This window comes from Rhipicephalus microplus, chromosome X, assembly GCF_043290135.1.
Source record: "Rhipicephalus microplus isolate Deutch F79 chromosome X, USDA_Rmic, whole genome shotgun sequence".
Classification (NCBI taxonomy): domain Eukaryota; kingdom Metazoa; phylum Arthropoda; class Arachnida; order Ixodida; family Ixodidae; genus Rhipicephalus; species Rhipicephalus microplus.
The window spans coordinates 222,597,952-222,613,255 of record NC_134710.1 but is presented as its reverse complement, the minus strand read 5'-3'; the positions used below and the strand labels follow the sequence as shown (position 1 = coordinate 222,613,255).

Here is a 15,304-nt window from a genome sequence, read left to right as displayed (position 1 = left end):
GTCGTCAAGCTCCCTTTACCAACACGCCCAAAAAATGGCAATGCTAAAATTTATTTCTAGTACATAGCGCATTGTGGTGTCCACTCTCTCCTGTCCCTGTCTCTTAGCGCTCAATATGTCGTCAAGCTCCCTTTACCAACACGCCCAAAAAATGGCAATGCTAAAATTTATTTCTAGTACATAGCGCATTGTGGTGTCCACTCTCTCCTGTCCCTGTCTCTTAGCGCTCAATATGTCGTCAAGCTCCCTTTACCAACACGCCCAAAAAATGGCAATGCTAAAATTTATTTCTAGTACATAGCGCATTGTGGTGTCCACTCTCTCCTGTCCCTGTCTCTTAGCGCTCAATATGTCGTCAAGCTCCCTTTACCAACACGCCCAAAAAATGGCAATGCTAAAATTTATTTCTAGTACATAGCGCATTGTGGTGTCCACTCTCTCCTGTCCCTGTCTCTTAGCGCTCAATATGTCGTCAAGCTCCCTTTACCAACACGCCCAAAAAATGGCAATGCTAAAATTTATTTCTAGTACATAGCGCATTGTGGTGTCCACTCTCTCCTGTCCCTGTCTCTTAGCGCTCAATATGTCGTCAAGCTCCCTTTACCAACACGCCCAAAAAATGGCAATGCTAAAATTTATTTCTAGTACATAGCGCATTGTGGTGTCCACTCTCTCCTGTCCCTGTCTCTTAGCGCTCATTATGTCGTCAAGCTCCCTTTACCAACACGCCCAAAAAATGGCAATGCTAAAATTTATTTCTAGTACATAGCGCATTGTGGTGTCCACTCTCTCCTGTCCCTGTCTCTTAGCGCTCAATATGTCGTCAAGCTCCCTTTACCAACACGCCCAAAAAATGGCAATGCTAAAATTTATTTCTAGTACATAGCGCATTGTGGTGTCCACTCTCTCCTGTCCCTGTCTCTTAGCGCTCAATATGTCGTCAAGCTCCCTTTACCAACACGCCCAAAAAATGGCAATGCTAAAATTTATTTCTAGTACATAGCGCATTGTGGTGTCCACTCTCTCCTGTCCCTGTCTCTTAGCGCTCAATATGTCGTCAAGCTCCCTTTACCAACACGCCCAAAAAATGGCAATGCTAAAATTTATTTCTAGTACATAGCGCATTGTGGTGTCCACTCTCTCCTGTCCCTGTCTCTTAGCGCTCAATATGTCGTCAAGCTCCCTTTACCAACACGCCCAAAAAATGGCAATGCTAAAATTTATTTCTAGTACATAGCGCATTGTGGTGTCCACTCTCTCCTGTCCCTGTCTCTTAGCGCTCAATATGTCGTCAAGCTCCCTTTACCAACACGCCCAAAAAATGGCAATGCTAAAATTTATTTCTAGTACATAGCGCATTGTGGTGTCCACTCTCTCCTGTCCCTGTCTCTTAGCGCTCAATATGTCGTCAAGCTCCCTTTACCAACACGCCCAAAAAATGGCAATGCTAAAATTTATTTCTAGTACATAGCGCATTGTGGTGTCCACTCTCTCCTGTCCCTGTCTCTTAGCGCTCAATATGTCGTCAAGCTCCCTTTACCAACACGCCCAAAAAATGGCAATGCTAAAATTTAAGTATGCCAAGTTTCATTGCAATCCAACTATGTAAAACGTACAAATTATAGTGCACAAGCTCTAAAAACGCTGAAAAATGAGGAACTGAGAAAAAGCAGTTTGAAAGTTCAAAAACATGTTTAATACTATACTGTTCAACCAATCTGAATGAAATTCACAGAGATTGTCAGCAAAGCTATCTTGAAAAGTTGACAGTTTCAGAATAACCCAGCACTATATATTAGACCCTTACAGTCTCTGCAAGCTGTCTCCTCCCGACGAGCATTCTTTTTTTTTTTTTTTTTCGGTACTGCGGCGACGGGCCGTTGCTCTCGGGCTCATTCGAGGTTTCGGCGGTGGTATGCACTTTTTTTTTTGTTAATAGCAGTTCTTGTGACGCACCGGTTTTTTAACACCAATGATTGCACGAAACCCGCACAAGCTGCTCGTGTCCGATGCCGATCGCACGCGGTGCGACCACTGACTTCACGCTCACAGCGAAGTTGTCCCGTGCACTGCCGCTGGCGGACGTCTCCTCGCTTCCACTGCATGAGTGATACACGCGGCTTGACGCATACGTGGACGAAACAACAGTTGCAGCACATGCGTCATTTCAGCGCTAAAGATCTGAAAGCGATGCCTGTCCTTATCGTCTACTTGCCATTACTCAAATGGACAGCTCGCACCGCCCGCAGTTGGAGCATACTACGCCACTGACGAGGTTCTGCATCGCATCGGTCACAAATAAATGTGCTTCCGCGTTCGTCCTGACACTTGCTTTAGTCGTCGAACATCTTTATCTTTCCCTCTGAAGCGCTGACGAAGTCATCGACGGTAGGAATAAAGCTCGAACAATCCAAATCTGGTGTGTCGCTGCTGCCGCGGCTAGGCCTAGCAGCAGACGGACCTCTCGCCGGCGCTCACTGTTTGTGTTTGGGGTGCCTTCCCTCGTACTGGTGCCGCGTAATGAACTTCCGTGAACGAAAGTAGCGTTTCTCGCCGGCATCCATGGCACGGAAATAATAACTCTGGCGGTTGTGTTCGTCGATGTCTTGGCGAAAGCAGGAGAACGAAGAAAGCGCTCGCATCCGACTGCACGGCGGAATGCTCGCAACCAATGACAGGGCTCCGATCATACCACGCGACTTCGAAGGCCCAGTGGCCACGCTAGAATACTGTGGGAAAACGATTTTTTGTTGTATTTTTAGCATGAATGCCGCTTTGCCAAAGCGTGCTCTGGGAGAAGAGGGTTAGGCCTACATGCCCGCAAAATTTCAAGAACCGGCGATGGCGTAGAGCGAAGTGCCGCGTGCATGAAAATTGGGTAACTTCGCACTTTCACGAGCCACCGCGAGTGCTTTAATTGTATTTTTCGATAACTTCTAGCTGATTCTCAGCTTTAATTTTTTAATATATTAAGGAGAAGGCTTGGAGAAATACAAAACGCAAGAAAACACAAAATCGACTTTTTCGAAAAAAAATCACGGTTTTTCGATCCGCATCTCCCTTTAAAGGGGGACATGGTGTGTGGTGATAATTTCTGTATTTGTGTACCAAACATGATAAAAATACACATGCTTATGTAGTTTCTCCTGCTGATTTCAAATATGTAAAAATTTTCATTGTAGCTCAATTAATTTAGAAGATACACAATGCTGCCACTCTATTGTTTTTGGAGACAATAGAAAAGAAAGTGCTTATCAAAAAGTGAATATTATTGCAAAGCTAGACAGTGCAATTAGCAAAAAGTGCAATGCTGCAAGCAGATTTCAAATTAAAGAAAAACTAGTGATTCTGCAGATGATAAAAGTTGGAGTCATGTCATGGCTATCGCAAAGAAATTTATATGGGCAGCAAACGAAAATTGTGCTCTCAACACTTTGTAATACACAGATTGGGCTTTACATTAATGAAAAAATTATTGCTCTAGCTGTTCTAGATTGCAAGATATCAACCCGACAAACTAGTAAAGTCACCAAAAAGCACATTTTCAGAAAACTGAGAAAAGGAAATAAAACTCGTTCATTTACATAACTGCACTTGAAAATGCTCAGTATGCACCGGGCATGTAGTCCTTTTGACTATGAGTCCCTGTGTGGCGCTTTTTCAGGGACTGGTGCATGTTTTCTCTCCGTTGCTTGTCGCTTCTTGACTGATGCTGCCGTGCGCCGTCGATCCTTTTCAGCCATGCAGCTGCGGCTTTGCCAGCTGGGGTTTAGGCTCAGCTCTTTCATAATGTCCTCTGATGCCTTTTTATTGCCTGCATTGATTTTGAGCACTGCTTCTGCCACAACTGCCTCCACCGTGAATAGCGGAGCATGTCACTCCTTTGGTGCCAGCGCCCAGATCATTGAATGCAGGCATTCGTTGTTATTTTCGGTTTTCCCTCTGTGGCATCGTTGCAACAGCTTTCTGCCTGACGAGTGCTCATAAATGGAAAGTAAGGCTTGGCAGACATGTGGAGGCAGCTTTCGACAATGTTTGGGAATGGGCTCCCCCTTGGCCTTTGCCGCATTTTGTTTGCACCAGGAATTAGGACCAGGTTGGGCACAGAGTGTGGTTTGCCACATCATCATTGGATGTGATGTGATAAGTGGCCATCACTGCTGTGTGCATAGTATCAACATCGCCACTGTGTGTCTTCAGAGCCCACCCATAATAATTGGGGAGCTTGGAGATCAGGTCTCCTGTCAAGCGGCCCTTTCCCCCCAAGGCGGCCCTTTTCCTCAAGACCAGGGCCTTTGTGTTTTGCAATCAAGTTGCGCAAAGCAGTGCCCATAGACCTTTGGACATGATCAATGCAGTCCTCTTTTTCCACTGGGATATACCCATAAACCTTATCTTCTTGTAATGCAAGGTAACTGCAGCTGTCCCCCGTCGCAAAGCACCGTGGTGTAGCACAGGTTGTGCCAATCAAGTGACCTCCTGAGAAGGATGAGGGCAGCCTCAACCTTCATTTCCCGAGCCTTCTTGTCACTGCCTTTCTGACACTGGTGATGATCCTTCCACGCTGCATAAGAAGGGTCACCTTCCTTTGGGGCCAACTCGCATCCAGCTTAAAAGTTGCTCAAGAAAACGAAGTCAAGCACCAGCCAGCTGAACAATTCTATGAGGGTGTCGAGACCAATATGCGACGAATGACTGTGAGTCATCCATGACCCATCAAACGACACCGCGATGTTTCCCATGTGGCCTATATTAAGTTCTGCGTAAAGTTCGTGAACCGAGCGCGCGCAGTCGCTCGTCCAATTGCGTGCAGCTAGATCGGCCGCGGGTGCCAACTTCGTCTTCACGTAGTGTTGCCACGTTTTCATGTGAAGACCCCGACGGCTGATGCCCATCAACGAGAACACATCATTCAGCGCGGCCTGTCCATTCCCCGTTGCCTGCATGGCATGCGCGGCCAGAGCGTTCACAGCAAAAGGTTTCATGCATTCATCGCTACGTACGCGCGGCGAGCTCCACAACGACGCAGTCTCCCCACAGGCCGAACACACAAAACGCAACTTCACGGCGAGTCCGAATTCCTGGTCGTCGCAGACAATCTGCAGTTCTTGTGTTACATGTGTAGATTAACGGATGGCCAGGCGGTAGTGACTACCATGAACAGTAGGCCCATCAGGCCCGCGAAGAACATGAGAACATGTTGAGGCCTTTGCCCAGAACGAACTGTTTTTATTGTTTCCAAAACGGCACCCCCCGTTGTGCCAGGCTTGCACAGCTCAACACATATCAGCACCGCGTGGGTGCCCTGCTTTTTTTTCTCTGATATTAAAAAAATTCAGTAATATATGGATGAAAACTGAAACTGCATTCATATATTTCGGTATTCACACTCTAAATCAGTGGTTCCTAAATGGGGGTCCACAAAGCCATTTCTGTGATCGGCGAAACCCTCACCCGCATTTTTTTTAAGCGTGACTGTGCCACGTATTGATGAACTGTCCAAAATGTAGTGATGTGGCATCTTTGATGTTTTTGGTAGCAATAAAAGGCACCTGTTTCGTGCTAAAGTTGTGTTAATTTATCTACGTACCTCCCCCTCCCATTTGCTGCAAGGGGTCCCCTCATCACTTTCACCAGTCCACAAGGGGTTCCCGACACATCTATGGCTGAGAACCGCTGTTCTAAATTGTATTTATTTGAGTCCCTTATATGTACCATTATCCTCCTCCACCCACATATTGTGGTTTACGTTAAGCCAGACGCTATGTACATGGCAGAGCTAGTTGCTCTAATTTCAAACCTTTCACATGAATCATTGCTATATTGTGCAGCTAGAACTTGGGCACCGTTTGCTACCTGGGTTCCGGTCGACATCGGGGGTGCCCTACTCAGACGTGAACCTTGCCTCCGGAGTGGCGCATGCCCCTGTTTGGGCTCCGGACAGCAGTGTTTCGGAGGTAGCCACGCTGCAGCTTGAGTTTCGTACTCTGAGTCGTGCGTCCAGGGACTCTCAGTTTGAAGTAAGTTGCACTTTTTTAAACCCACACTCCGGTCTGTTTCTGCTTCTGCTTACCTCTGTTCCTTTCTTTTGTCCTTACTTTCCTGTATCCCCCTTCCCTAATGCAGGATAGCAAACCATATATTTATGTTCTGGTTAACCTCCCTGCCATTTTGCATTGCATTTTTCTCTTTTATGAGCTGTACGTTTCTTCATATTGCCCTAGCTAGAGGTACTGGATGAGCCTTACACCCATGTGGTTCAAAGGGGACCATATAATATTTGTTCTCATTATGCATAGTTCTTTAAAATAGTAATAACTTCAACTCAAATTTGCACATATCTTCTACTGTAAACTCTCATTAAGATGAACTCGGTTAGCATGACTTTTCACACATGATGAATAAGATGAGAGCGTTTGGTTTTACATTGCCTCTATGCGAAAAAAAAAACTAAATAAATTTAAAAAATCTGCTTATGATGCACTGCCTCACTCATACTGTTCTGTTAAGAACTTCTGCACTGACTGTACATGCTGGCGGTTCTGCGCCCCAAATATGGCAGTCTTGGTTGTGCATTCAGGCTACCAAGAAAAAAAGGAAAAAAATGAGGAACTTCCTGGCACAAAGGAGAGGGGGAGGCAGACAAGTAAAAAATAGACTAGTAAAAAAGAAAGAAAAAGTGGGCAGGAGTTTTTTTTTACTGAAGCTCGCAAGCTCTTGCATTTTTTTTGTCTTCTCCCAGCGTTCTGCTGTTCTCTGGCCAAACACAAACGAGTACAATGCAATGCGAGATCTTGAGACTCCTGTGGCTTGGGGACCATTGCATCGGCTGTGAACAGGAAGGCGAAAGCAAGGGGGGGGGGGGGGGAGTAAAAAAAAAAAGTGATAAGTGATAGTGATAAGTGATAGGCCGGTGCCTTCAATCGCGCCGCAGTGGCGGCGCACAAGGGCTAAGGCAGCTACGACCTCAGCTGATGTCGGGAGCGGGGCACCATCAGCGCTTGCGGGATCCACCTCGGCAGAGTCTTCATTTGGCTGCTCAGCGGTAGCTTCGGCGACAATCTCCACATCCGTGAGCTCCGCCGTTCAGAGTTAGGCCTGTCGCGCACCATAGCGCGCGACAGGCCTAACTCCGAACGCACGAACACTGCGAGCACAACGACCGATGCCTGCCGATGCTACGGGGGAGGCAACAAGTGCGCAGTGTGCCGTTGACACCATAGACTGCAACGACTGCAAGGCTGCGGCGCGCGTACACCGCTACGTTAAAGTGGCGCTCTCGGCGCCATCGGTGTGTGCAGCATTCGTAAACGCCCGCCGCTCTACCGCTACTTTCGAGAGTTGCGGGAAAGCTCGCCGCCTGTCAATGGAGCGCGTGCGGTTTGGGGTGGCTGTGTTCGATATATCCATTATATGTCAAACTTTGTTCGAAATAAAAAATCAATAATGCATGCGATTTTTCGCGTGATATAGGAACCGTTTGATATAGGCAATAATTCGATATATCCGTGTTCGATATATTGAGGTTTGACTGTGTATATATATATATATATATATATATATATATATATATATATATATTACTCAATTTATTTATACATACGTTAAGTCGCACACGTAAGTTGGTCAATATAGTGCATGAAACTAAACGAATTCGATGCTACGTGATCCAAACGGCGTGTGTTAGTATTATTAGACTTTATTTTCATTTCTGAGTACTTTTTTAGTATTATTTAATTTTTATATTTTTTTGTTTACGTTTTTGTTTGTTCATCCTTTACAAGAATACCCATTCATTTATTTTCAGTATGACTGGTTAATACAGTTTTCTGCATGAGAGGGCAGGTGGAGGGAGGGGGAGAGGGCACATTAGCTTTCCAACGTGGCCATTATTTTCCGAAAGCTGGACCGGGTCGTATGCTTCTTGTGTGTGTGTGTGTGTGGCCCGATGCCGCGGGCCAGCCGCCGAACCACGTGAACTTAAACTCGATCCATGTGTGGGATGCGAGTAAGCGGCAACATGCTCCACATTTTTCCGTTTTTTTGGTCTCCTCCGCTGGCGGCGCGTCTTACCTATACCCAGTAACAATGCCAGAATTACCCGCTCGTTCCCGGCGGCTCTCTGTCGCTCCTTTCTAGTTCCTCTCCTTCTTCTGATTCTTGTTGTCTGTTGCTACCTCGTTCGCCCGTTTGTCTCGTTTTTTTTTTTTTGAGGGTCTTCAAACTGTGAGGGTGACCCTCTGCTACGGGAACTTGTACCATTTCACTTACATCCTCCAAAGAAGGCTGGTCCACCAGCCAAAACTGTTAGGATTAAATAAATATTTTATTGTTTTGTTTCCTATACTGCACTATTCCACTATTCTCGAAGTTTATAACTACACACACACACACACACACACACACACACACACACACACACACACACACACACACACACACACACACACACACACACACACACACACACACACACACACACACACACACACACACACACACACACACACACACACACACACACACACACACACACACACACACACACACACACACACACACACACACACACACACACACACACACACACACACACACACACACACACACACACACACACACACACACACACACACACACACACACACACACACACACACACACACACACACACACACACACACACACACACACACACACACACACACACACACACACACACACACACACACACACACACACACACACAATATATGCACATAAAAAATTTTCTGTATTTATAAACATATAAATAAAATACAAGGCGGCACACATTTATGGAAAAACTTGTGTTACTAGTTGAGCCCTCTTGTAAGGAAGCCCCTTCGTGGTGGTCTAGTAGCTAAGGTATTCTGCTGCTGACCTGCAGGTCGCGGGATCAAATGCCGGCTGCGGCAACTGCATTTTTTATAGAGGTGAAAATGCTGTAGGCTCATATTTCAGTGCATGTTGAAGATCCCCAGGTGGTTGAAATTTCCGGAGCCCTCCACTAGGGCGTCTTTCATAATCATGTGGTGGTTTTGGGACTTCAAACGTCATGTATACCGTATTTACTCGCATAATAGGCGCACTTTTTTTTTCAGAAAATCCGGCTCGAAGTTGGGGGTGCGCCAATTACGCGGGGTAAAATTTTCGAAAATTTTTTCAACTCGGTTCTCGCGCTTTAAATCTGCACACTTGTCAAGTAAAAGGCGACTTTATCGTTTACCAATTAATTCAGCATAAAACAAACATACCTACGTACCTTTTAATGCACAAGCGAGAGCCGTCAACTGCACACACACACGTAAAATTTATTTACACAAAAGTCGTAGCTGTTCCTCCTTTTCCTTATTCGGAGTCCGAGTCGGAGATCACACATTCATCCTCGCCGAGCGGGGATTCGTTTTCGGTGTCCGAATCATCCGCACCCCACAACATGTCATCCTCACTCGCATCCAGTGCGCTCGAGATACCCGTCTTCTTGAAGCTTTTCCTGACGACTTCGTCGGAGATCGCCTGCCACGCTTCCACGATCCAAGCGCACAGCATTTCCACAGGCGGCCTCTTAATCTTACCACCTGGAGTCAGCTGATGTTGTCCTCCAGCCATCTAGGTGGTGTACAGCCTTCGAACATTGTCCTTGAAAGGTTTATTCAAGGACACGTCCAAAGGCTGCAGTATCGATGTGAGGCCGCCCGGAATCACTGCCAGATCTGTGCGCAGCTCCTTTAGCCCATCTCGTACGCTGTCTACTAGGTGCCCACGAAAACTGTCCAGGACAAGCATGGACGGCAACAACAGACCACCCGGCCGCCGACCCCAGACTGTTTTCACCCAATCCACCATGAGTTCCGCGCTCATCCAGCCTTTTTCCTGGACTTTGACGTAGATGCCTTGAGGGAATTTTGCCTTTGGGAGCGTCTTACGTTTAAAAATAACGTAAGGCGGTAGCTTACGCCCATCCGCTGTCACCGCCAGCATTACGGTGCATCATTGTTTATCAGCGCCAGACGTTCTGACGATGACGCTCCGTGCACATTTCTCCTCCACTGTCGTGTTCCACGGCATATCAAAGCAAAGGGGGGTCTGATCAGCGTTGCCGATCTGGGGCAAAATGAAGTCTTTCTGCTGTCGGAGCTTTATAACAAAACTGTGGAACATACGCACACCACAACATACGCACACCGCTTGCAAAATGGCGTTTCTTTCTTTTTCTCTGATGGTGGTGATGGCGATCGAGCCCCCGGCATTGTACACGTGAGCTCCAAAAAGCGCGGCGATTTGGGGGGTATCAGTAATTGATGGAACAGCCGTTTTTTTTTTCGCTCGTGGACGCTTTTTTTTTTTTTCAAGTTTTATTTCGACAAACACGTTGGTTAGGTCGTTGCACTTCGAATTTTTTTTATTTGCTCGTCGATTTGCCTTCTTTTTTTCTTCAGGGTGCGGGGACCGCGTTCCAACTGTACCGCTGGGGGGTAGAATCGTTTCTGATCACGGCCAAGTTCGGGTGCGCCTATTATGCGCGGAATTAAAAAAAATCGAATTTTTCGCGACCAAACTAGGGGTGCGCCTATTATGCGAGTAAATACGGTAAATCCATAAATCTGCTTATAATGAACCTGAGGGTGACTTTGCATCCGTTCACTGTATACCAAAGTTTTTAGTAAATTAAACGCAGCTTTAAAGCTGTGGCAAGTGAAAATGCAAATTTTTTCTTTTTACAGAAAAGTTCGCCATGCACGTGCTTCGAAAAGCAGAAGCGATTAGAGTGGTGTTGAGTTTATTTAGCGCAGCAGCGTGCTCTTCTTTGAGGCCCTTTGCATATGGGAGCTGCCTGAGGCTATTAATTTAGTCAGTTATTACAGGTTTGCTTGGGAGCACTGGCTCCAAAGTTTCATCGTCATTATCCACTTTCTCCAAATCGGTCTAACCGCACACTTCATTAATAATGCCCTCAGGCCTGCACAGTTCCGCAGCGACGGCACCATGATCTGTCATAATGAAATCATCCCGGAAGATGTCCCACCCTCCCATTGAGTCGACGATGCGCCGCCACAAATACCGCCAGAGTGGCCCTGTTCTGAAGTTTCAGGCTCGGCGCTGGGTCCAACATTGACGAAGTTAGCCTGGTGAAAATGGTTTTGCACACATGTAGCCGTTACCTCCGCCTACGAAGCCTTCACCATCTGCACGGCTAAATACAGGGACACTCAAAGCCGCAAGTTGGCTGCCGGGCGGTCAACAGCTATGAGCAAGCTCTCCACAACGCAACGACTATAAGAAGTCTTATACGTGCGGATTATGCCCAAGCCAAGTGGTTGCACTTTTTGACGTTGTGTTGAGCGGCAACAAAAGGCACAGAAGGCCTTTCGTCAGCCGTCCTGACCACACACGAACACCAATAGTGAGCTACACACGCACGCGTGGCACAAATAGCAGGACGCATGGAACTGCTCTGGACCCGTTTCTAGCTAGGTAAAAAAACTTCTTAATATCGAGCCAGCTCGGCTGGCATCCTGGAACGGTGGAGACGGACGAAGGAGTTACGATAAAGGGAGGAGAGCAGATTTGCGAGATACCTATTGATCGATTGAATGATATGTGGAGTTTAACGTCCCAAAACCACCATACGATTATGAGAGACGCCGTAGTGGAGGGTTCCGGAAATTTCGACCACCTGGGGTTCTTTACGTGCACCCAAATCTGAGCACACGGGCCTACAACATTTCTGCCTCCATCGAAAATGCAGCCGCCGCAGCCGGAATTCAATCCCACGACCTGGGGGTCAGCAGCAGAGTACCGTAGCCACTATACCACCACGGCGGGGCTGCGAGATACCTATGGGCGAAGTCCATGGTCCATGAAATGCGCAAATCACTCGTAGGAAATCTTGGGAGAGTGGCCTGCCTGCTCGCACTGAGGTCACAAAATCGCGTTGTGGCGCCAGCGGGCTTCTGCCTCACTGACTTCATTATTCTATATTCGTTCGGTGTAACAACCTTTTTACGCTTTCGCACGTCTGCGAGGGGCATGCTGAGCTGAGTGCAAAGTGAGTAAGAGCAGGTCCTAAACAGGGAACGAATCGCGGATTATCAAAGTTGGTTGAGTAGCGCAAGCACGTGTACTGTAACAATACGACACCTATTCAGACAAGACACTGATGCACACGATCGGGTACGATCGGCAGCCGACGATGTTAGCAGATGGTCTGTTCACTCTAGCCGGTCTTCCAAAGATCGAGGGCAGTTTGAAAACACAGTTTCATCGAGGGCAGTTTGAGCAGCCTCATCTAGCGATGCAGGCTGCTCGGAGCAGCGGGGGGACAAAGGATGGAGGGGTGGGTAACAAGACAGTCAGAGAGAGCAACAACTAGAGGCCTGCAGAGGCAGGGTCGGTGTCTACAATAAGAATTCATGTCCCCCTGGCCGATGGCTTATTGGCAGTAAAAAGTGGCGTCTTGAGAAGTCGCCGGAGCGCTGACTCTGTTCGCTGTAACATATCGACGGCACTCAGAGATGTTTGTTGTATTTGCGATTCTGTGCCATTGAAATAGTGTATATTTCCAAGGTCACGCAGGTATCGATCTCTTTGAGAGGAGATGCGGGTCGAAAAATCGCGTCTTTTGCGAAAATTTTCACTTTTGAGAGATTGTTTCTAAAATCACGTTTGATCATTCAACTATCATAGCTGAATTCAAACGAGAAAGTGGTAAAAGCTTGATCTGCGCTAGCAAAGGTAGGTCCCGAAGTCGCGAATTCATGCATGCGATGGCTATTTTTGAAAATCCGCCACTCGGCAACACGATGTCCGTCATCGGGGTTTGTTCGGTGACGTAGATCTAGGCTTCTTCTAGTGTACAGGTGTCCCCCTAGTTTCATATTTTAGTGAGGAATTTCACAAAACAGTCATTTCCAAATCGGTTTACAGCCAAGCTGCAGCCGCTTCGGGCATCTTTACTGGTCACATGGTACACTACCGAGGTCGCCATTGGCTACATCTGATCGGTCTCGCTCGCTGAGCGCTTGCGACGATCGGCACTTGCCGTGCGTTTCTACGTTTTTCCGAGTTCATCATGGATAACTCGAAGAGGCGAGACTTCCGAGCAAGCAAGAACAAGTACCGAGGGCGTCGACGTAAGCCCAAGCGCAAAACAGCGGTGGAAGAATGCGAGCCGCCGGCCACTAGGCCTAATCAAGGCAGCGGGGATATGGCGGCTTGCGGGAACTTTGACGAAATCGATGCCGCGATCAAGTTCATCAGCGCATCGGAAAAAAGATTGAACAGTTCGAGAGCGAGAGAATGAAGAGTGTTGGTGGCTCTGTGAGCGGAGTATTTTGTGACATCGATGGTAAGCCGTGCTGTTTGTCCAACATGCCACACCACTGGACTCGTCGTTCGTGACACCACAAGTAAACGTAAGGGCCTCTCTTCGTTCCTCGAGCTGCACTATGATAACAGTGAGTGTCCTGAGTCAGTGATTTCTGCCCTGCATAGTTCGCGGCGTGTTCTGCCAGAAGGAGAGCCCACCGATGCCGGTGGTGACTGGAGCTACCGAAGCGGCAGCTCGCGCGACAGCTTCGCCGTCAATGTGAAGGTACAGTCGGCGACAGATTTTTCGGACTCTCAAGGGACCGCGAAAATGTCCGAAAAATTGGGCAGTGCGAAAAAGCAAATGTGCCCCAAAAATTCTCATTTTATTGGTTACTATTGAGATTGAGCAGAAAAAGTGATCGATCCTCTTCTGGACCACGTTTCGCTTCCGTGCGAGCACGTCCGCCCGCATTTCGGCTAGAGTTGCCGTGTCGCTGTACGCTGACGAAAGGGTTGCGATCGCTTGCATCAGCTCGGCTTGCATCGGCTGTGCTGTTGCAGGTAAGTCATTGTCACTCTCGGACTCCGCAAGCACTTGCCGAATGATTTCCTCATCCGTGAGGCCAGCGCACAGTTCCAAATTGTTGTCCACACACGCAAACTTGGAAAACGAGACATCTGATGGAATATCAACGCCCGCAGTGCGAAGGTCGTCGATAAGCTGCTCACTTCCCAACACGTGGTCGACGACGCTGTCCTCGTCCAAGGCGGCCGACTCGCCATTCAACACAAATCCCGCGTGGCGGAAAACAGTTGCGCATCGTTGTCGATGTCATCGACTTCCACGCATCGGCGAGCATGCTAAGGGCCCCAAGCAAATTGACTGAGTATGCTTTTCCGCTGTCGAGGCACATCACCGCACGCAAAAGCAAGCGTGATCGATAGTTCACTTTGAGAGTGCGTATGACACCCTGGTCTATCAGTTGTAGGACACTTGTCGTGTTCGGTGGCAAGAACTCGACGCGCACTGCCTTCAAATTGGTAATGTGCCCGTGTGCAGCGCAGTTGTCGACAAACAACAAAATTTTGCGGCCTTCTAAATCAAATTTGCGGTCCAGTCTTCTCGCATAGCTTTCAAAAAGCTGCTGAGTTGCCCGGGCCTTTTTGTTGGCCTCGTACGAAACAGGCAAAGACTTTACGCCTTTGAAGCACCTTGGAGCTTTCGACTTGCCGATGACGAGCATCGGCAGTTTTTCTATGCCCTACATGTTGCTACCGATCAGTACAGTAACTCACTCCTTACTGTGTTTGCCACCATGGCAAGGGTCGCCAGCCAAGGCAAGTGTCTTTTCTGGCATCAGCTTGAAAAAAAAGCCCGGTCTTGTCACAGTTGAAAGTATCATCTGGTGAGTACTCTTGTAAAAGGGACTGCAGCTTTTCAGAGTGGTAATCCGCAGCAACGCTGAGGTCAACAGCTGCACTTTCGTCGCACAGTTTTTTAAAACTGAGATCAAAGCGCTTCTTGAAGTTTCTTAGCCAGCCGTCACTGAACTTAAATCCTTCAATGTTCATTTGAAGCGCCATTGTCTCAGCTTTCTGTTTGAGGAGGCTCCTGGAGACGGGAACCTTGCTGGCCACTGTCGGCTTCAGCCAAACGAGAAGGGCCCCCTCGAGCTTAGGGTAAGTGCCTTGGCTGACATTCTTCTGACGACATCCAGTAGACTTTTCTGCCGCCTCCAAAATCTTCTGCTTATTTTCGATGTAGTCCGAAACAGTCTGTTTAGAAATATGGAACTCTTTCGCAACGTCTGCCCGCGATCGGCCACTGTCAACGAGCTTGATGATGGCAGCTTTTTTCGCCATCAACATGGTGACATACTTTCCGTGCTTCATCAGAGCTCTCGAGGTCGACGACATCGGCAATCCCTTATCCATTCTGAATCAGCACTTGTAGCTAGGCAACACACATAGC

The 15,304-nt window shown here is 47.7% G+C and overlaps 1 protein-coding gene across 1 annotated transcript in view; it reads left to right on the top strand.

The window, feature by feature from the left end:
• Nucleotides 1–15,304, top strand: part of alpha-Man-Ib (alpha-Mannosidase class I b) — a 122,695-nt gene that overhangs the window by 52,057 nt on the left and 55,334 nt on the right. Inside the window, exon 5 of the mRNA XM_037435677.2 lies at nt 5,832–6,020. Within this exon, the coding sequence (XP_037291574.1) occupies nt 5,832–6,020 (189 nt within the window). The remainder of the gene's footprint in view (nt 1–5,831; nt 6,021–15,304) is intronic.